General features: G+C 35.3%; 3 protein-coding genes across 3 annotated transcripts; all 3 read right to left on the minus strand.

The window, feature by feature from the left end:
- Positions 1-16948: 16948 nt before the first annotated feature.
- On the minus strand, positions 16949-18072 carry LOC120782457 (phosphate carrier protein, mitochondrial-like). The gene has a single exon (XM_040114747.1). The coding sequence runs from the start codon at positions 18041-18043 to the stop codon at positions 16949-16951; it is 1095 nt and encodes a 364-aa protein (XP_039970681.1). The 5' UTR covers positions 18044-18072.
- Positions 18073-18736: 664 nt separating this feature from the next.
- LOC120766703 lies at positions 18737-20433 on the minus strand. The gene is made up of 3 exons (XM_040092350.1): positions 20030-20433; positions 19381-19503; positions 18737-18966 (listed from the first exon to the last, which is right to left on the minus strand). Exons 1-3 carry the CDS (start codon positions 20323-20325, stop codon positions 18837-18839), a joined length of 549 nt encoding a protein of 182 aa, XP_039948284.1. The 5' UTR covers positions 20326-20433; the 3' UTR covers positions 18737-18836.
- Positions 20434-20671: 238 nt separating this feature from the next.
- Positions 20672-21874, minus strand: LOC120766310. The gene is made up of 3 exons (XM_040091727.1): positions 21612-21874; positions 21416-21538; positions 20672-21357 (listed from the first exon to the last, which is right to left on the minus strand). The coding sequence occupies exons 1-3, from the start codon at positions 21815-21817 to the stop codon at positions 21222-21224; spliced, it is 465 nt and encodes a 154-aa protein (XP_039947661.1). The 5' UTR covers positions 21818-21874; the 3' UTR covers positions 20672-21221.
- Positions 21875-23547: the final 1673 nt, after the last annotated feature.

Here is a 23547-nt window from a genome sequence, read left to right on the forward strand (position 1 = left end):
TGAAAATATATGGGGTGAAATTCCCAAAAAGCACTAAAACTTGCTTTCGCACGCTCCGCACAAATACTTGGCTGCGTATATGGGTTAATGGTATTGTGCTGGTTCAATGGCTTCCCTGGTTGGTTGGCTGAGTGGTAGTGAGTACGAATGGATTTGGATTTTGAATTTAGCGGTTTTTAATTGGTATGCTGAGTGTTTGTTTTGTGCTTGTATTGCGGTGGTAAGCCTGTTTGCCCGTGTGAGTGTGTGTGTACATGAACATACAATAGTTTTTGCGCTCTGTGCTTGCACATGCAGGCTTTCGTTGATTTTTGTTGTTGTTGTTACCAATCATAATCAATTTATGCTAGTGAATGCAGTAACGCAGGCAATAAATTGCCGCTGCCAACCAGGTAGGGCATGACAAAGAGCCGGAGAGTGCGACTCTATCAAGTACTAAGAAGTTAGTGAAGCGTCAGCAGTTTCAAGTGGTAATTGAAACGCGCAAAAGTATTGCACAAACAAATAAAAGTAGGCCAAAGTCTGGCGGAAATAGCATTTCCCCCGGTGGATCCTTTATTATTAAAATTCAAAGGAAAAGTGAAATACTCAATTAATATTCGAACGACTGGTGGCATATCAACAAAATTGTCTTTTGAGCAGCTAAGGTAAAATCCACAAATTAACGTGTTAAGTAAGGTGGTTAAAGTATGCAGCGCACTTTTGCAAAAGGCACTTTTTTCATATAAAAAATTAAATATTTAATTAAGATTTTTATTGTTACAAACACACACTATTAACAAAGAAATTCCGAAATTTTTGGAAAAAAATATTTTAAGCTCGACCATGCGATGCTATTTCCGGTGATCCCTCGTAAAAAGATGCGCCTGCGTTGACAGGATAACACCTTACAGGACCAACTAAAGTGAAAAAATACGTGTTTTAGTTTTAGACTTAACTTAGAACTTGGACGAAAATAATAAAAAACCAAAAATTGGATTTTTTGCAGACATTAAAAAAAGGAATATTTCGCAACATTTTTTTGAAATAGTCGTATTTGAAAATAAATCCTTCGTTCAAGTCTTTAAAAAATTTATTCAAGCGGTCTTGTAGAATTTAATAAGACAATTAAAAAAATTCGTTTCTTTGAAGCTTGTATACCCATGTAACCCCTTTAACATCAACATCAACATACTCTCCGCCAGATCCAAACACTTCTTCGAAGTTGATTAACAATTAGTATTTACTCTTGCAACACAGTTCCATGCTTGTATAGATTTTTCGTATCCAAATATTCATGCTAAATGCGATTCACATAGAAATTGAGAGCAACAGCTTCCCTTCTAAAGTCACATACTTCCCTTGTCCAATTCATCTGATGCCCTTCAATGAATGTTATTGAATATGTTTCGTGCGCCGAATAAGACGTCACTGCTTGCCAAGCATCAATTTCAGCATTTGCACCATAAATCCCATGTTTTTATCCAAGGCAAGCAATCCATCCTTACGCGTACAGAGCTATATTACCATGTTAGCGGTACTAGCGTCCGGTATAAGGCTATAAATATTCAAAGCAAAACAAATAGAAAACAACTGCAAAACAACAAGAAAATGTCGAGCATTGCTAGAGGCTATTGTAAAAGTATTATTACTGTTTAAGCCTAGACAGCCTGGCATGTTCTCGTTAGCAACGGAAACTAGCGCGCACTGCTACGGCCAGACTGGCCATAACTGCACTGCCAACAATAAAAATTAGTACGCAGCAACAAAGGAATAACAAAACAAAAACACAAACACAAACAACAACAACAACGCAAACAATGCAAGCACCCAGACGCAGTCTAAATCAACTCGACGCTGGTCGTTATAATTGTTTAATTTATAGCTGAGACTTTCAAGTTTCAAGAAGCAACAGAAAATTGTGGCCTTCATTCGCCTACTCGTCGATTCGGCTCGATTCGGCCTGTACACCAATTGTTCAGTTGTCTTTGCATCTTCAGCGCTAAAAAGCTTTAGACAATCTTTAGTTCATTCCCATTTGTAGTTAATCCGCTTTGCTTTGATTTGGCCATTAATTCCGCTTATGAAATATTAATACTCGTGAATATTTATTTGTTGCGTCTGATCATTAACTCTCTCTCTCTCTCTCTTCATTTCTCAAATGCAATGGTTCGGTGTTTAATAATTTATAATAGCTTTACAAAGCAAACGGCGTTATGCCTATGTACTCCAAATTTATTTGCAAAAATATGGTAGACAGAATTCTTTATGAGTTATATGTAAAAGTAAAACTATGTATAAAGCTATTAATGGAAACGAAGTTAATGTTACAATGTTTTTGACGTACTTTTTGGTCCATAAGAATTGAGTAATATTGCTCTGCACATTTCTAACCACTTAAAGGAATATATAAAGTTATGAATATATGATGAGAATGAAGACGAATTCGATTGAATTTCGGATAAGTATAATAATAATCTGCTTTTTAAATATCGTACACAGTGTACTAAATTTCTATTCATTATCTCGAACTGTAAGCAAGATTATGTTATTAGTTAAAACTAATCATCAGAGCCCCAATATATTTGTGATTTGAAAAAGGAAAAGTTACAAAGAAGTTAGAGAATATCCTGAGGTAGCGTTGTCTTATGTCAACAGTAAATACAGATATTTATGTAATATAGGTATGAGCATATACTTGTATATATAGTTTGGTCACAACTAACAGTAGGCGAATCTTAGCTAGAACCTTGATATATTTGTTTCGAGAGTTCCCTGAAGTCAATAATGACAAGTGTCTGTTCAAAATACGAAATCTTTGTATCTACCTTGGAGCACGCAATTAACTTCGCTTTATAAAGGTATATTTAATTTAGCTAGACCCTGCAAAAATTTTACTCGAATTAAAGGTTTCATCAAGTCTCGGATGCAGGTTTATTATTGTTAAATAAAATTCGGAACAACGTGGTTGAGCAACTGTATAATTAACACTGATTCTAGTAGAACAACTTCCTGTTGTAATTTTTTTTTTAACTTTTGATAAAATTTATTAGTTTTTTAATGGTGCTAAGCTCTATCTAGGTACTTGGAATAACTTTGACTTTGAAATCCATACCAAAAATTTTGTAAATGATGGAGGCAAGTCCTTTTGGAATTCAACAATGATCAAATACTATATTCTTGTTATGGATTGGTAATAAATATCAATAAACACTCAGTACAAACAAAGAAAAATGCAAAATATTGTAGTTCCACTTAAACCATTAATATCCATTACATTGTCCACATGCCAAGTTCATTGACTCCCTATCCTTTAAACACACACACATATTAATATCACTCCATTTTACTGATTGCACGCAGCCTTGTTGTGCATTTCCTCATTTGAAAAACATACGCAACTGCGAAAACCGAGTTACTACTCATAATTCATCTAATTAGTGCATGTACTCTTATAAACATCAAGCCGTCATTAATTACGTTGGAGGTGGAGAAAAAATGATTTTCGTGCCTAATGCACACTAACAATGGTGTATTTATGAGCGAGCATGTGCTATAAATAAATCAATTGGCCTTTACTAATTTAGTGGAAATGAGGTGCTTAGGAACTGAATCCTTGCCGAGGGAAAATAGACAGCGACTAATGATTTCTGTGGTTATAATGAATTAATACTTATACACATGCTTATAAAAATGTTGTTAGTTGAAAACAATGGTAGAGTAGTTAGGCTTGGAAACTTATTTCTTCTGAAAAGATTTCAATCTTACGTACGGTACGTAGGAAATTTAGGTGTTGTTGGCAAAGTTAAAACTGGTCCTACGCTAGGAGGTCGCTTTACGCAAAGCATTCAAGCAAATGAAGCCAGCATTAAAAGTTGTACAGTCAAGTCCAGCTTTGCAGAGTCTGCGAATCGTTGTAAGCCACAGTGAAGTTTCAAACAAATTTTAAAAACTATTGGTGTTTGATTGCCTTCACTCTGGAGCACACGAATGGATAATGGCTAAAATGCCTGCCAGAGTCATTTCATAGATATTTTGCAAGACTAGCACGGAACTGAGACAGACATTTGTGATTTGTTCCGTTATATGGCGGCACGTAATACAATACTGACGAAGATTCTTCTAATTCTTTTGGAGCCAATCTATCTGAAGAGGTGCCAGAAACACTTGTTATACTTGGATATAAATACATCTTAAATCTGTTAGTCGATTGAGTCACACCCATGTTTTATGAACCTTTAATTTTATATGTCTGCGAGTCCTTTTTTAGGTTGTTCGTAGTGAGCTAGTCCGACTTCGAGGCGCTCAACGTTCCTAAATAAATGAAATTTTCCCCTTGAGATGAAGCGAGAACTAATATTCATTAAGTTCATATAATTGCATACAACCATAATCGTAATATTAAGTAACTGTTTAAATTTACATGGTATTATTGTAAAATTAAATAAGCTTATGTAATCTTAACCTTTACCTTTGAACTTTCCCAACGCCAAGGTTAGCACCTTCACATAATGTTTGTATGTGCGCTTGTTTTGAAGTAATTACATGACAGCTGGGTCACGTGTTTATTATGCGGAATTTAAAGCTTCCCAATTTTTACTCCCTTAATCCTATTATATTTGCCAACAGTCGTGTAGTTTATTCACGCATACATATGGACACGTGTATACTCATTTCCCAACCGGAAACGATTAAATGTGCTCAATCATTCAACCATTTTCGCAGGAACCACACAATTAGATGAACACACGTTTATGTTTACACTACATGTGTGTATTATTTTGACTGTGGTGGTTGAACCCTTATTAACCCGCAATTATAACAAGAGCGTATTTTCTTCGATGCAGAGGCCCATTACTCATACGCCCGGTAGGTTTCAAATGACACAATTCATTAATCTACATATAAATTTGGTTTTCAGCAAGCGCATGTCATCGCATGTGTGTGTGTGCGTAGTTTAATGTTTCGTTAAACTAGATTGCTACCAACCAATACAAGTGCCATCAAAGCCGCAAACGCAGTGAAAGCATATCAAAATGATAATAAATGGAAACTTTTTTATTCCACAAGGAATACGGCTGAAAAGTGAAATAGACAAAGTTCTGCCTAACAAACAAACTGACAAGCAAACAGAAATCACGTAAATATAAAAATTTGATTTTTTCACCGTTTTGTGGTTGGAATTTACAATGGGGCAATAGGACAGACAAAAGGTATCCCGACGGTGCACTTGTGTCTGTATCCGTGTTTATTGGCTGGCACAACTTTGTTGTTTGCGGTTCGTTGAATAGGCGATTGGGGTTAAGCAATAACGGAAATACGCTGCAAACGCTGCGCTGATGGCTCTCACTGGTTCCATCAAATAAACCAAATAATGGACAAATCAATTTATCTAATCGATACAGGGCTTAATTTGAATATGGATGGGATGAATGAAAAAATGGTTATAAAAGAATTTCAATATACATATGTATGCAATTCAACATACTTTGGAAGCTTGAATTTATACGCAGTATAAGTTTCTCAAGAAACCATTCATTATATCTTTGGCTTAAAGCACACTGCATGGTTAAAAAATATTACGACTATTCAACTGGAAGGAAGAAATACTTTGAGGCAAAAAGTGCTGGTTAGACAGTTTAGCATGTCAAACTTTAAAAACACTTTTCACGAACCTGCATTCTCTCAGACATTCGACTTTGAAATTTCATAGTCTTTGGACGTAATTTTTGTTTGTAATAATTCGGTTAAAAATGAACCTTCATTTAGAAGTTCTATTCAGAAAAAAAGGTGTAAATCATATTCGTAAGTTTTTTGTCAGCAAAACTTATGTTGACTAAGATCCCGTTATTTCATACTGCCTCAGGGTGCGCGGGTTTCTTGAATTACCTATTATGCACTCATGAAAAAGGTAGAACTGAATAGAACTGACACCCTTGTAAGCGCCATTTTGTTTCAACTCGAAATATTAAATATTTTTTACGCCTTGAAATATATGTTAAATAAATCCTTCATTACTTATACCCAGAAAAAATTAGCAAAGTTAGTTCTTATTTGAAGACCGATACTGCTCTAACCCCTTAAAATCGCAAAAAAAAGTTCAAAAACTTGTATTATGTATATATATTTCTGTCACAGAGTCTTTTATTGGAAAAATTTTAAGTCAAATCTACGTTCGAGAAAGCACCCATTATAAAGCGTTTGCAAAAAAAGCTCTAAAAATGGTGAAATTAATCGAAAGACACGTCGATTGCTCCAACATATACACACATATACATTTGTCGTATGTCTTGCTCTACCTAAAGTCCAGCAAAAACTTGCGTCCAAACAATTTTGCCATATTTCAGAAATTCGCCAAGCATGAGCAACAGCCACTCAGAGAAATATATTGCGTGTCGCCACTTATGGTCCAGCTGCAGTTGTTCGGGTTAAGTGTGTCACAAACTTGCGCCAAAGCTAACTTTTCAATAGGTGCTTGCTTACTTTTAGGCACGTTTGTATTAGCAGGAAAAACTCATTTGTATGTGTCCCCGGCACGTAGATACTTACGAATAGTTTTTGTGTGTGCGAAAAAGTTATTGCCGTTAAAGTTTATACCACACAATCGGCCACCTTGCTGCGTATATGTGTACGCGTAAACGCTCGTGTGTGAAGGTATGTGCGTTGTGTAAACATACTGTAGTAATTTAACCATGGCACACCCAAAACTTTGAACCTAGCTGCCTGAATAGATACTTAAATATACTATAGTCGCAATATATGAATTTTATCAAAATCGAAACACTATGGCGAAATGAAAGATTAAAGATATGGTAAGCGTAAAATTACAAGTGTTTAGGTTAGTCTGAGGCTTCAGTCTATGGGTGATCACCGATATAGTGATCGAGCACCTCCCTGAGGCCAGCAAATTATATAAATTGTTTCTCAATACTGCAATAAGCGGAGTAGCGAATCAATAAATCTTAACCTACAGCAATCATTCTGGGTCGCATTTACTGCAAAGTGCTTGTCGCGTGCAAAACCGTAGTAAGGTTTTCATTCACAGCCCCAATCACAATCTCCAGTTATCCATACATATTATAAAATATATTGTAATGAAATAAATATTTAATATTTAGAATATTCTTTGTACTTTCATCGTCTGTTGTTTAAAATTACTATTTATTTCGTGTCAGTGCCACTCTAATGTGCCAAGCGATCGCATTTAATATTGCCATGTGTTTAGGCGAAGTGTCTAGCGTATAGTGTCCAAAACGCTTTTATCGCAAATTAAATTTTTACATGTCACTGCATATTTAAATGATATTTAGTTCAATTCGCTGGCCAGCAGCTGCTTCAATGTGATTCACATGGAAACTTGACTCCGTTGCTTTCGATTATTAAATATTATATGCTCATACATATGTATGCAAAACTAGGTAAGCACCATAAGTATATAAGTATGCCAATATATAGTATATGTCTGCTTGGCACAACTTTCCGACCCGACTAATCTGCTGAAAAGGTCGCGGCGCACACTTTACTATATATTTGATTGTGCAGTACATATGTGTAATTATGAGCGGTCACTATAAGTAATTATGCATGTTCGCAGGTGCATGTGTAATTAATTTATAGTATATAATTCATTTGCGCGCTCAAACATGTCATTGCATTTATGCTATACACACGTTCATTGCATTTCCTTCACTAATTTTCATTTCATACTTTAGTCATTATATTATCACTAATTTCACTAATGTCAAGTACGAACATAATTTAATTAAGATTTCTATCTTACCACCCGATATTTATGGTATAGACGCATATTTGTTACATGGCGGTTAAAATCCGTACGGGTTTAATCTTTATTTGTCATCAAGCCATCAAACAGACGGAAAACTATGAACACCTATTGAACATATTCTATATATAATAAGAGTTGCCACAAACCTGCAAAATTGTTACACACTGAAAAGGGTATATTAAGTTTCCACATCCAGAATGAAACATCAGAGACAATGCAAATATATACAAATACATAAATGATCAACTGGACGAGCTGAGTCGAGTTTGTCATGGCCGCCCGTTCGTATATAGTATACACGAACTAGTCCCTCAATTTTTAAGATATCGATCTGAAATTGCATAAGAACTTTTCTTCATAAGAAGCTGCTCATTTTCCGGACCTATCAATATCGGACCACTAAAGTATATAGTTGCCATACAAATTGAACGATCGGAATCAAGAGCTTTTATGGAAGGATTACCTATCTGTCTATCTGTGCAAGCGATAACTTGTGTAAGAAATAAGATATCTTCTGAAAAATTATACACGTACTCCAACTTGCAAAAAAGTGAGGATGACTTCGTGGATAGACGAAAATTTATAAAGTGCCATTACTAAGCAGGGAATTTGAGTGAATTGTGAGGACTGTCACCTTACAACCAAAATGTTTAAATCGTACCAAAAAATATAAAAAAACAGCGGCTGCCCAAAGTTCAAATTGCTAACTGTTTATTGAAAAAATTCGCCAATCTGTGAGATATACTTTATGAAATCGGATGAATAATAATGTGGCTATATGTTAAAAATGAGTTGAAATAGATCAATAACTATATTAAGCCACACATACCTAATTGAAATATTTTCGAAGTTCCATTTGACTTTATGCCGTAAATATGTGAGTTATCTCAATGGAAATGAGAAAGCGTGTTTTGCCCATAACGGTCCAACTTTGTGTCCACAAATAGATAAAATCGGCTGAAAATTTACCATAGACCTCATGAAATTAATAAACCTTATGCACCTGAAGGTATTTCTCTGCGTTTTATACTGTCAAGTTCCTTCCCTATTTGTTCCCTTCCTTATTTATTTTCTTCTTGTTTATTCCTGTAGCTCTGTTTATCATTGAAATCAATACTGCAAAGTCAATAAAGCGTTATAATAATGGTAAGTGATCATATAAATCCATTATTTTAAAAGTCCATATGAAAACTTATTTTCTTTATTTTCTTCATTTAATACTTAAAAACCATATTGTGGTCTAGCCAATTGCAAAAGCATTTGATTACATTTTGATTGTTGTTATAATTTCACTTTTAAGACTTCAACAAAATTATTATGACTTAATATGTACACCAAGATCAATGTAAACTAAAACACTACAACAGAGCAGCACTTTGCCTATTCCAAGAATAGCTTTCGCCACAATATGAATTACGGACTTCAGTGGAAAGCTGAAGGCAACCATAACAAGAAACACAGCAAGAGAGACAACAAAAGTAATAACAAAATAATTGTGTTAACCACAACAGTTTTCATTGTTAACCTTGAAGTGGATGGGTGAAGCATACAAGTATATCACAACGACAAGAGGCCATAGACAGATTATTCATCACTAAATTCATCACACACATCAGCATGCTCACCAATAACGACGCACAAACAAAACACAACACAGTGCTCTGCTTATTTTCAATCACCCCATATGCATATAGTATGTATGTACATATATGCATATTTGTATACGAAATATGAAAGTGTAATCCAGTGTAACAAATTCCTGTGGTCAGGAAATTATCTTGCTGATTTTGCAAACTCTACGCTTAGATGGACAAAAGCAGCGAATGGACCAGGCAGCAGTTGGTGTAACGAAGACAATGCATGCCTAAGTATACATATGTGTATGTATAGCAAATATGTGTTTGCCGAAACAGCAAAGTGTACGTTCGGTAACTAAGTTTGATCAAAGTTTTGGCCTATGGCTACAAAACAATAACAAATTTAAGCTAAAACTTCTAAATTACCTTCAATGCATTAACTTGGATTTGTTCGCATATGCAATCGGTATGTTGTGTCCTCGCTGAGTTTGCACTAAATCACCATCTTCTGAAAAAGAAATAAACTTGGCGAAAACCAAAGAAGTAACAAATCAGCAGTGCAAGGCATATATTGCATAAAGTTTGCCATTAAGGATGCGTATGATAACAGTTAGGAGACTATGATTTCCTGAGTAGAAAATGAAGGGAAATATGAGTTAAGCGTCATCTACATGTTATATGCCAACATATGAAATTTTTGATTTAAAAACTTTATGTGCAGGTTTTTAGAGGTTTCGAATTATCTGGGGAAATAACTGTCAAATTAACTCTAAAATAGATTCTTTATTCTTGATATATGTTCCACGATTATTAAAGAGAAATATGAGTTGATGAATATTTTTAAACCGATGAAGTTCAATCCTGCTTTAATAGAGATGTATGCGCCAGTTAAAGTTAAAATATGAACGGATATATGAGCAGAAATACTTTGTGGCAACCTTTAAATATGCCATCAGTAAACTTCTACATTAAGGAAAAAGATAATTAAATGTTATGGGAGGAACATCACCAGAAACTTCAGCTTGATTTCTTATCTGAAGACTGTTCGGCTTATCCTTTCAGCTTACAAAGTTGAACTTGAAGTAGAAATGCTGTGAAAACTCACCGGCGGACACATATTTCATTTCAATGTACACATTTTAATCCTTCTGAGGTTAGTTTGATGACAATTAAAAGTCACATATTTGCTATAGATATTTTACATTTGTATATTTCTGATATGTGCATAAAATGTGAAGAAATTATCTCAATTGTTTACTTTACCAAAGAAATTTCTTGAATAATCACGCTTTCCATACTCAATAAGCATTGTGTGAGCACAATTGAGACACCCTCGCGCTACTCATCCGCACGGCGGCTGAAATATTCAAATATTTTATGCGGCATTTTCTAGCCTACAACAATTGTTTTTATCAAAACTAAAATAAAGCGCAACAATAGAAATGTTAACCATCAACCTTAATAACAATAGACTAAATACCGAACAATAGTCATGGATATAAGTGGTGGGTCGGAAAAGTGGTTTACCGCCATAAATGGTCAATGTTTCGCCAAAGGCTTTCAGTTTGTTTACGAGTGTAAGTCGTGGTTGAAAAGGCAGCGAAAACTGCAACAAAAGCCAAAAGGTCGGTGTGTACACTAACCTGGCTACATTGCAGCCATGCAAATGGATTGAAAGGGCTATAAATATGCTGGTTTATATTTGAAAAGAATGGATTTTAGAATATGGGTATAGAAGAGAAAAGGTCTATAAATGTAAACGAGTAAGTTCTTTTCGCTAAGATGCTGCTCTGGTATATATTTACTGCGACATATACGGTATTATTAATATTTTTATTAACGGAACATAGTTTTAATACAGCTTTTTGGCAAATTATATAGTAAGTAAAAATGTTATAAAGTCTTAGTACACATTAAATCGATCTACTGGCTATTTGTGTTAGACCACATAGAGTCTATAAAAAATTCTAGGATATTATCATAGATTTAGACCAAAGTCCTGATCGATTTTATTCATAGTCAGCACTAAACCACAAACATTATATTCAAGAAATTTTGTTCACTTATTTTCATGCAAACATCAGACACACTTAACTATATAAATGGCTTAAAGTCAGCTGGAAGCTTGGAAAGATAATATTTTTTTTATTTTTGAGATTAAACTAAAATGTGCGAGGAAACATATTTCTACTCAATTTTATTAAGATAACTCAAAACATGACCGACATATTTTTTTGTCAAAGGGTCCACTGAGATGACAATAGATTTTGTATTTAATATATGGAGGCTGAGGGATTTCGTGGGTCGCTTTTATTAATTTCTCCACCAACTATAGTATAGTCAAGCTTATAAGTTCCCTTAATTTTGGCAAGATTTCTTACATATTAACGGACACAAACGGTACAAAGCCAACCGAATGTTTTAAATTTCTACATTTCCTTTCAGAGCAACGCTAAATATTAAATTATAATAGAGTTTTTATTAAGTCGGAACAAGTTAACAACGATTTGAAGAGCGCTTGAATCAGCAGCATTAACGGCGGAAATGCCAAAGCTCGAAAACATAAAACGCTTTTAAAACAGTTTTTTTCATGAGAAAATTGAAAGCGTTGGCGTCGTCTGCTCTGCAGCTATTTATCTAATTTTACTGCCACAATGGCCTTCTACTCTTATGTGCGAACATTTACATTGTATAAAACGATGTACTTATACTCATGTAAATTTGCATACTTGCGTACATACCTACACAGACAGAACATACCATACACAGACTCCCACCAATTGCTCATCCCCCGCCAACAGAGCGTGTAGACTATTGTGGGGCCGATTGTAGGGCTGTGCGAGTAAGTACTTTATTATACGTGTGCGGCTGGTAAACTGTCTGCTGAAATCACAACAACAACCAACTCATTTCTCATTTCTCATTTGCAACGTTTCAGCGTTGTTTTTTGCCGCCTCTTTTATTTATGCATTCTAGTGTTTTCAGTTTTTGGCTGAAAATGGCGAATGATATGCAGAAAATAAGAAATATATGTGATAATAAAAAACAAAGGAGTTTAATGGGAATGGTCAAGTGGACTTATGCTGTCTGTCAGACACACCTGTACAGCGTGCAAATTTACTGTCGAAATTGCTGAATCTTGAGTGTTTACTTTTGTATACGCGCATGTGTGTGCGTGTATGTGTGTGTTGAGGCCAACAAGTGTGCTTGTTAACATACCTGTGTAAATGTAGTTTTTATTGCTTAAACATTTCAGCTCATGCGTACATACATACATACATATATATGTGTATATACGGTGTATATGGAAATTCATTTTCGCGCACGTAAACTCGGAAAACGTAAGAGAAATACAGAAATGTTAAAATACCCATTAGGAATATTAATATTATATGTTACTGTCAGGATTTATGAGTGGCAATGTTTGGGTTTAATACGAGCATAATGCGAAGGGCTTCGTATCCGCCCTGAGAAAGAGGCTAAAACCTCGTTTCATGCTAAATATGCTATCCTGTGGGCGGTACTGATATAAATTTGTAGTATAAATCTCGCTGCACTCAGTTGATATACTTGCAAATGCATAGATGGCGATGATTGTAGGTGTTTACCTCCTATTTGAGATAATAGATCTGTGCACTTGTGCATAAATTTCTGCACTAGTGGAGGCTTACCTTTCATGAGAGAGTTTTCTTATGAATTTGTTGTGGACTTGGTATGAAAACCAGTAACACAGAGCACTTCGGTGAAAAAGGCATTATCACACTAGTAAGATTTATGTTCAAGTGATAGCCATTGTTAGAAAATAAAATTTATAATTTACATACATACGTATCGTATATAGATTGACATAGTTTGCCAGAAATATTTCATAAAATATATACGAGAATAAAAATGAAAAACTAAAATTGCAATAATGACACCATAAAAATTATCGCTTATACTGGCTAAGCAGGTAAAGTTATATCTAATATATTCATTAACATAACATCTTTTCAGATCGATACAGTTGACTCAGCGGCATTCAAACTTCTTTAGCTTGTCATCAAATTACGATTTCTGAATGTCTGCAGAGAGGGCTCCGTGACGGCGATAGACTTTTCATACGATTTTTTTTTCAAATGACTTTTTGAAGACGAATTGCGCTTAAACTGCGGCAAACTTTGCCCCAAATCGGTCTAATGGTTTCGTTTGTTGCTCCACACTTATTGCGCCGACAGCTTTCCAAAGCCAAAACGAAGTTATGGACTTTGCTCACATTTTTCTCTATGGTACGCCATAGATCTATAATACGAACATCCTTCATTTTTTGAGGATTCTGAGCATACTAACTAAGATATATTCCGGGCGCACTGGTATCTCTGTATTATTCACATTTCATGGGCGTATGGAGTAAGTTCGGTATTTCTGCATGAAAAACCCCGAGTTGTTCCGAAAATTTGTGCCTGGTACAATTAAATTTATCCCTGCCATTGTTAAACCATTTCACTACAAAATGATGGTCCGCCTAATATGAATCAATAGCCTAGTTTGCATAGCCCGTTCAACAGCTAGGTGCTGCCTTACCAACTAATGATGAAAATGAAGGAGTTTGCCAACGTGTTGCATAGCACCCGAATCGCGGCCATTCTGCCTTTACATACGTATGTAAGTACTCGTAACTACATACATATCTACATTTGTAGTAATGCAAGTAGAAGTAATTTTATGGTGCTCTTATTTTGAGCTGCCCGTAGCGTTTCGTTGTTGACTTACTGGCTTCAATGGTTATCCGTGACCCAGCGCCTGCCGTTCACCTGCTATGCGCTAATGTAGCACACATATTCGACCAGTTAGCCGTAAAGCACACTGCCTATTTGGCGCTCAGTGGGTAAATAGTTGATTGTTATTGCAGAATAGCGTGTTATCAAGCACATACGTAAGTGTGTGAGTATTTCTAAACGCGTGTTTCATATGAGATTTTGCTTATGTGGGATAAATGTGCTTGTAGAAAGTTGTTATAACTTCAACGTAAATTTGAAAGAGAAAACAAAATTGAAGCATTGGCCCTTAATTGGACTGAAAATTACTGAAATATGGTTGTAAATTGACCATGTATATCTATAAAAGCTAGAGCGATCTCAGTATTCTGGAAAGCAAAAAGTATATTGAGAGAGTTCTTCTATTACTCTCTCTATAAATCTTACTTACGTACTTTTTAGAAGCATTTTCCTGCTATATATATACATATATATATATATATATATTGAACAATTTTAAAATTAGATCATACTTAGGTAGAGATTTGAGTCAGCCATCCATTAGTTGAAGTTCTATAAACAAGGAACTCGAACTTAAGCGTTGAAGCCCTGAAATATTTTGAACTTGTGAGTGGGGTAAGAGTTGGCTGAGAAAAGCCTGAACAAACCGCTCAAGCTTATTATAAACAACTTTATCTTACTCATACGTTTACGAGAAAAAACCATCAAAACCGTTGAGTATTTAAGGCGCTAGTTCAACGCAACACATACACATGACATATGTAGATATATTTATAGTTTAATTAGAGAAATGTCTAGTACTGTTTTGTTGCTTTACAGCACAGGAAATTTTCAACATTTCCAGGTACATATGCATGTACTTGTATGTACATACATGCTCGTATATGGTCAGTATGTCTGACATTGACATCCGCTGCGAATGACTGATATGCGTGTATTGGCCTTGTGACGTTGCTATCTGAAGTATCTCTCATTCCATAGCTTTCCACGCAACGCGTTGTCCTGTACTTATGTACATGTTTTCATGTTAGCCTTGGATAGCAACCCAGCCAACTAAAAATACATGCAATTCTGCTTATATGAGTATGTGAAAACATATATACAATTACTGACTATATAGATATGGGTGATGTGCCACTTTGTAATGCTCATATATCTTCATATTGTTTTGATTTATGCATTTTAATGGAAAACAAGCTCCACAATTGACCGTCAAGCAATCGAATGAAATCTTTACTTTCTCTACATACAAATACATGTATTTATATCAACATAAGTATATAAAAAACCATGAGGCTGAAGTGCAAACAGGGTATTTAAGGACTTATACCGGAACAATGATAAAAATATCAATAAATTTACTTATGGAATTGGAATCCTATGCAAATTACTTGTAGAACTTGTCAGTTAGGAGCACAAATTAGTTATGAGCTATTTTTAAAGAGTACTAAAAAATGCGAAATCGCTATATTTAGAGGGCGAAGAATCTTGAAGATTCATCCAGCTAACTAATTTTCAAGAAATGAATTCCATTAAGAAATATATGCTGGGAAGCGTGTACTAAATTGCATCAAGAGGATGGTTTTCAGATGCTGCAGTGCCAGAAGTCTTATTCATGCAATAAATATTGCAAAATAATCAAACCAATAAAGCCAAAATATTATAATGTTCATAGCTTTAAACAACACCCTATATTTACGAAGGTTGTAGAGGCAATTGCAACGTATCACTCAGTTAAAATCAAAAGTCCTTCAAAGTACATATTAGCTTCTGTCCAGTGTTCAATTTGAAGCCATGAAGTGCACATGCCACTTAGTGTACAGTCGAGAGATGAATGGAATCTTCAAGCGCATATATAGCAAAGTGTACATAAACGCATACATACATATATACATGTGTGCATCGGAGAGTGGGCATGATTTCCTGTGTTAGCTATGCACATACATATTTCATGCATGGATATTACAGTTTCTGTGCTCTGTCCTTTTTTTGAACTCTTCGCCAACTGATTTGCCGTTGGCACATCGAATGAGTCTAATGGTTTCAAGCTATTCCTGGAAGCTTTCAATCAATGCAATGCCATCTGGTTATAAACAGAATTGGTTTTAAAATTATGGTTTTTACTTTCATTTTTGTTTTTAGGAAATTGCTTTACCAAACTACTAGAAGCAATTGAGACCAGAATGGAGCATCAAGCTCATCAAAAATTCGGTGCATGAAGCTTTTGGGCACTAATAATTGCTTTTGAATGTGCGGAGCATGTTGGAAGTCATACACAAAAACAACAAAAATCGTTGTATTATATTCTTCGTTTGAGAAGGTGATCAGTGCGTTACAATTAAGTTGCATTTGATTTGAAGTTCCAAAAAGTTATCAGAATGGTTGAGTGTCCATAGCCTGAGTTAAAATTATAGACAATGTTGATTTATTAAGTAGAAGACAATGTCTTCATATCGAATTTAGATTAACTTTGGTCAGTTAGATTTAAAATTTACGCAACTAAAAATGTTTAATAACATTAAGATGAAGCTGTGAACTAGATGTGAAGTGAACTATATCCGACAAATACGTAAAGGATCGTAAACAAAATGTTGCTACATATTTGGGCTGTGAGAACCATGAACTATGCTGACAGAAGGTTTTGCCTATAAGACGATTGATATACTGCTTATATAATTATATTTATGATTACTAAGATCTCAATTTTCTTAACGCTTTCCCCTTTGGTATCGATCGCAACAAACTTTACAACTTCTGAATTTTCATCTGATGTAATAATAAATATTTTTCGTTGATAAACAAAAATATATTTTTAAAATTAACTTGAACAAACAACACATATGCACATGTTATTTCTTTTCACCTGCTGCCAATTTAGCTTTTAACGAAGCCGGCATCTCTGGCGGCGGCGGACGCGGTATACGTAGTGCCACTTTAACGCCGTCATAAATGAACCATTGCAGCGCGGTCAAAGTGCCAATCATGATTATACGCGGCACCAAGCCACCCCACATTCCCATAAATCCCAGCGATTTCGCCACATCCAAGGCCGAAGCACCCTTAGCTTGATTCAATTTTGAGACGACTACATCGGCTGGATGTGAAACTATCGCACAGAAGACACCAGCAATATAGCCCGCAGCAAAAGTGACCACTAACTGTTCGCCCTTTGTGCACTCGGCACGCGGCTTTGGCACAACGTACTTATAAAGCAGCTCCAGTGTTAGTTCGAAGCAAGCAAACTTCATCATTGTATATGGTATCTGACGCATCCACAGCGGCACAAGTCCCTTGTAGAAAGCTGTAATACCCTCGTCGGCCACCATTTTCGGTATGGCTTCACGCATTGTCTTAGCAAAACCTTGTGTCGTTTGCACCTTTACCTTTACTGCCTCCATAGGTGATAAGGCGATATCGGCAAAAACTTCAGCCGAAGCCGAGGCAACCAAATAGATATACGTGCGATATAGGTAAGCGTTTTCATCGCCTAATAGCTTGGAATAGTATACTTTAAAAACTTCATAGAATCCAAATTTGAAGGCACCCTGTGCTGAGTAGCCGAAGAATGTGGGCGCCCAACCTCTGGCCAAGCCACGTACACCCTCCTCCTTGACGGTTAACTTCAGACCGTGTATAAGATTTTTGTATTTGGCCTTATCGACTTGCAAGCGACACTTAACCAAATCCAAGGGCGTTACCAGTGTGTGTGTGGAGCCGCAGGATATAAGACCACCAATCATGCACAATTGGAAATACTTGAGGCTGCCGAACTCGCAGGATTCTTCACCGGGCGCAACCGCTGCGGCCATCAAGTGACGATGAGGTAAAAATGGCACACGCAAAGGCGGGTCCAGTTGCGTTTCTTCTTTTGCTTGGCATTTTACCGATTTCACCGGCGAACTAAGTAAAATGTGTGACGCGGAATCAAATAACGCTGACAGCATGCCGTCTTACTTTTTTCCTCGTAATTTTATTTAGGTATAATATTTGAAACGGTTGTAAATGACTTGGCGTTTGAAGCAAATAAGCACCGATGAATGAAAGTTTTCAAACTTCATATTTGATTTCTGTAAAATGCGTTTAAAAATTGTACTTCAGGCTTTGAGTTGAAATGTTTTAGATTTTATATTTCGTATGTGAATACAACTCTGTACGATATGACGTGTTATATATTATATATTCTAATTGAAAAATTTTTTTTGGAGAATGTTGTCAAGTTAACACTCCCTGAAAGGGAAAATTAAATCCGGGCCGTCCTTCAAAAACTTCAAAAATACTTGAAAATATTTTTCATACCGTTTGAGAAAAAAAGACTGCAGTCTTATTTGATACACAACCACTTATTCTCAATTTCGGCTCATTCCAAGAGCCTACTGAGGGATGGTCGCCAACAGAAATAACGTAGCTATAGCCGAAAAGTCATGACTTTATCTAACGACGGCCTATGAGTGCTCCAATCCTAATTTAGATTGATTTTAGTACCCAATTTAAACCAACTCATAGATCAATGCAGCATTCAAACTGAGTTCCACTAAAAATAAATAAAACTTTAGCTTTGGTTTATATTTTTTTTCATATTTTGCTTTTTGTTTTATTCTGATAACATCGTTAATTTGTTTTATAACTAAAACTGCACTCTTGATCCAATTCGGTACTTATCGAACCATATTTTAGTGCTTTTAGTTGTGGGCGAGCATGACTTTAATGAATACCGATTACTTTTTAATTTCGTTAAAATTATCTTTGAGCCATTAACTGATGCAGGCGATTTTTTTGCTTGCTAGTGAGACAATTGAAGAGTCGTCTGGATCTAAACAATTCGCGACGATTATGTAATGGCGGCCATAGGGACGTGTAGCTGAGGTGCCTAAAGTTAATTAAAGATGTGGATAAAATATAAGTCAAATATACTAAATTATATATTAAGTAAGAGCAGTGTGATGGCCCTGGATCACAAAGGTGAAAGCTTGATAACATAAGCTTGCCATAAGGATATAGTTTTTAATTTCACCAATTTATGTTATTAGAGCTTTCATAAAAAACTTGAACTAAAAACTATAAGACCTTTGAGTAATCTGAGAAATTAAACAGCGTCTGAAAGGCAATAGGTATCGTTCACATAGGATTCTGATGTACAGTCTGATATGGAAAACATATCTTTCAAACCAGTAGATAAGGAATTTTTAAAGCAAAAAAAAAACGACTGGACGGCCAAGCGTTTACAGCTATTAACTTAAGTAAATTTAACGACTTCTTTAACCATAAAACTAAAATTATTTACCTTTGCAAACTTACTACCTCATAGGCGGTCGGTTGAGCCTCAAGTAATAATGAAATTTCACGTTGAAATTGTTTTTCGTATTTGGTTATTGATTCTCTATAATTCATCAGGCTGTTAAACTTGCTGAAATACAAAATGAGATATACATATATATATATATATATATATAAATATGTATATTAGGGTGATTCAAAAAAAAATTTGTTTGTTTTGTTCGGTACTCGGAAAAATAGGTTTCTAGACATCTCTAAGAAAGCCTCTCCAAGCATGAGTTCTTAATTGTAACGGGAAGGTCCTCCTACATACAGTTTTATATTTTTTCTTATTATCAGATAGAAAAATGTATATCTCGCTTCCAACTACTTGTAAAAATATCTTGTTCCTTAGATTTTGTAGGAAATTGAATGCTCTACAAAAATGGTCTCACGATTTTTTCGTAAACCCAACCGTTTAAAAGATATTAACGGTTGAAGTTTGATTATTTTTGGAAAAAATTTTTATTTCTTATGAATTTTATAACTCAATGAAAAAAATCATTATGAATGATGAAACTCAATAGAACCTATTTTTCCGAGTACCAAACGAAAAAAAACAATTTTTTTTGAATCACCCTAATGTATATTGCTATAATACTCAGATTATAGCTAACGTGAAGAACTCCTTTGTAAAGCTTGGATCGCGGCTGGGCAAGTCTCTGGCATCCGCCTCTTCATAGTTACGTGGCTCGTCTACATTTATGTCGTCCATCAGTTGTTGAACAACTTCTGCTTGTTTCCTTCCGGGAGCTTCGGAAGTTGTGACAATTGAAGTCAAGAAAATGCTACTAGCTCTTGGTACAACATCGTCATCCGCAGCTTGATACGATACGCGTGGATTATCATCGTCTAAGGCTACACTCAAAACGGTTCTTCTACGCCCCGAAAGAGTTGAACGGCGAAGAGACATTTGCACTGATTTTGCTGATCCTAAAGCGCGTTAAAACTCAAACAAACAATTTTCCTTATAAAAATATAAAAAATGTTATAAAAATATTGTTGTAAAGAACGCGATAAAAGATCGACACATTTATAAAAGTAAATGTAATTTGACTGCTTTGACAATGAAGTAGCAAATAACACATGAACCCTATGTACAGGCAGTCATATAAGTAATGGTAAATCAAGAGTTTTATTAAATCTATTAAATGTAGTACAAGCAAATTTTTGAAAGAGGCATTAGAAGAAATGTTTTATATTCTCGCTTTATTTAATTATACCAGTTTTGTGCAATTTATACCAGTTGTTTGTTCGGCTCAATAATTCTACGATTACGAAATTGTCCTTAAACAGATGTGAATTTCCTACACTGCTACTTAACTTCCCATATTTCTATTGACTTATTGGCCTTTTTTTAAATACTATGTTGGGAATTTTGTAAAAGCATTTTAGGGCCTAGATTTTAAAGAGCTTGTATGGAATGATGCATCATGTTTACCACCTATGCTACCATCGATTTTGGGCACGAAGTTCCGTAATCGTGCAATCTCTGTGCTGAAGTTTCAAAGCGTCTTACGAATATCACGACATAATTCAATAGTCCCATTGTCCATACATTCATTATACAAACAACCTGCATCTATAAACATATAAAATAAAACTGGATCCAGCCTTTAGTCAGCCTTTGCGAAAAATAAATCGAAAACTTGTTTTATAGAACACACATACAAACAAATATATTTCTTGGCTAGATGATCCATTGGTTAACCGAACAACAGGTTTGTATAGATTTAAAAATCCGTTAAGCAATTTCTGTATAAATGTATATGAAATTGTTGTTGTAAGTCGCTTTAAGTGCAACCTTGACTATTGAAAATTGGTAGCAATAATCTGATTTAAACGTCGGCGTTGTTCGGATCGCAGGCGGAAGTAGTAGCGTTGTGTGTGGATAAGTTCAGCACGATTGTGCAGTGGCGGCCACAAGGTGGTAATGCATAAATGGCTATAAAGAATACATAAAATTAATATGAATAAAAATTTATAAGCGTCGACATATGCACCGATTGAAACGCGCCGCTTCGTAGGCCGTGTTCAGGTTATTCATTAACAGACTGATTTCACGTTGAAATTGCTCCTCATACTCCTTTTTAGTCTTATGATAGCGATCACGACACTTGAAGTGACTGCGGAAGATGCGAAGAAAATATAACAAAGCAATATATTTTCATTAAAAGTCAACTTTTTGAATGCACCCACTAAGGCACTGTAAATCTCCTATAGCTCGGATGCCGACTATCATCGCGCCAATCTTCTTTCTTCTTGCGATCCTTACAAATTTCTTCATACAACAACTCGAGTTCACGTTGCGAGAATGGCACATTTTCGCCATCGCCAGCCGGTGGTATTACTGAGCGGTTTATTTGTGAAGATTTGATCTCAACAGGTGCAGGTGGTTCTGTCATTTGTACAATTTTTATAATTTTTGTTTTTAATTATTATGTTTTTTTGTATTATTTTATAGTTTTATTTCATATTTTTATGATTATTAAATATTTGATTACTGTTTTTTTTGCTTATGTCGTTTTACAACTGTTCGATGTCTTTGTCTGACTCAATATGCTAGAGTACTGAGTTTTTTTTATTCGTAAGCGTTGCAGGTGACTGTAAACATAATTTATTGAATGTAAATGATTCTGCTTTTATTTTTTTAGCACAAATGAGTATTCCTTCGTTATCCATGCTTGGCCAATGCAGGCGAGTTCCATTTTCGACCATTCTTTGCAGCATTTGTCAACAACAACGTGCCAAATATTTTCTTCAGTGATTTCCGGCTTATATGCATAGACAAGCGACCTCACATAACCCCACAAAAATAGTCCAGTGGTGTTAAATCACTTGATCTTGAACGCCACACTATAGATCGACGACGCGGTATAATGTGCCCACCATAAGTTTTTTTTTAATAAATTGATTGTTTCTTTGGCTGTATCGTATGTACGATTCTAGTTGGAGCCAACTCCGCATGTCCATATCAATATCCTCCAGTTCAGGCACGAAAAAGTTACACATGGCTTTATAGACTTCCCCATGATGACATGGTACATCTGGCCCATGATTCCCTCTGACCATAAAGCACAGCGAAAAGTTACTCTTTTAGGATATGACGGCGTTTCAACAATGGCTTGGGACTATCATCTATACGCTCCATATTCGTTTTGGCTTATCAAACAATCAACCAAAAGTGAGCTTCATCGTTGAACAAAATTATTTGTGGAAATGGACATCAGTGGTCATCTCGTTTTTAGCCCTTTCACCGAACGTGCGATGGTCGCTCCTTTTCAATTATTGCACGAGTTGGATTATGTAAGCCCACAAAACAAAATCCTTGGCAAAATTTTTCATAAATTGGATGACTCCAATTGCTGCCTCTAATGGAGTAACGCGGGTCTTCTTTAATACTCTGCTCTACAGCAACAATACTCGTATTAATTTACTGAACCACTCCCATGCAACAGCATGCTGCATTGATGGTCCTATTAACGTTGCATGAACAAAGCCGCTATACAGTTGTGTACCTACACACTTTTATTCGAATAGGTTCAATATTTATAAATTATGTACGCTATATACATATACATATATACGAAATGAAATTTTTCTGCTTAATAATATTTTACCCACATGTAATCAATAAGCCATAAAAATATATAATGAGAAACTTAACCAATTAATTTGATTCAATTACCACTAACAAAGCATATAGTCGCCCTGCATTGTGATCCTTCGAGTTTTTCGACTGAGCAATTCCACCTGCAACGCCTGGTGGTTTTATATGTTAATATAAGCGTTTTTGTAAAATCACCGTATATACATTCCATAGTTACAAATAATGTATATTCACACAAACTCGCGTTATTTGAACATTCCATTATTGAAAGCAAAGAGCTCAGTGCTGCAAGTCGATATTACTCGTACAGGAATAATTGAACGAATTAAAACGTTGCATTTAAATGGATTAATTAAATATGGATGCCATTTTTATAATTTCGTTATCGATGATATGAGAACAGGTCTTAACTTTTAATGAAAAATTTTATTCCAAACACACTATACCGTTAATTTACCATAGGATGTGCAGCATAATAATATATAGTTTTATACGTGTTTTCATTTTTATAATGTATTTGGTTTA

Source organism: Bactrocera tryoni, chromosome 1 (genome assembly GCF_016617805.1).
Source record: "Bactrocera tryoni isolate S06 chromosome 1, CSIRO_BtryS06_freeze2, whole genome shotgun sequence".
Classification (NCBI taxonomy): domain Eukaryota; kingdom Metazoa; phylum Arthropoda; class Insecta; order Diptera; family Tephritidae; genus Bactrocera; species Bactrocera tryoni.

Excerpts from the sequence above, each read along its gene's own strand:
- LOC120782457 (XM_040114747.1), bottom strand. The coding sequence starts at position 18,043 with ATGCTGTCAGCGTTATTTGATTCCGCGTCACACATTTTACTTAGTTCG.
- LOC120766703 (XM_040092350.1), bottom strand. The coding sequence starts at position 20,325 with ATGTCTCTTCGCCGTTCAACTCTTTCGGGGCGTAGAAGAACCGTTTTG. Across the intron at positions 19,504-20,029 it reads TTTACAAAGGAGTTCTTCAC|CAAGTTTAACAGCCTGATGA; the intron begins GTTAGCTATAAT and ends TTTGTATTTCAG. Across the intron at positions 18,967-19,380 it reads GAGGTAGTAAGTTTGCAAAG|GCACCTCAGCTACACGTCCC; the intron begins GTAAATAATTTT and ends AATTAACTTTAG.
- LOC120766310 (XM_040091727.1), bottom strand. The coding sequence starts at position 21,817 with ATGACAGAACCACCTGCACCTGTTGAGATCAAATCTTCACAAATAAAC. Across the intron at positions 21,539-21,611 it reads AGGAGATTTACAGTGCCTTA|TCACTTCAAGTGTCGTGATC; the intron begins GTGGGTGCATTC and ends CATCTTCCGCAG. Across the intron at positions 21,358-21,415 it reads GAAGCGGCGCGTTTCAATCG|CCATTTATGCATTACCACCT; the intron begins GTGCATATGTCG and ends TATTCTTTATAG.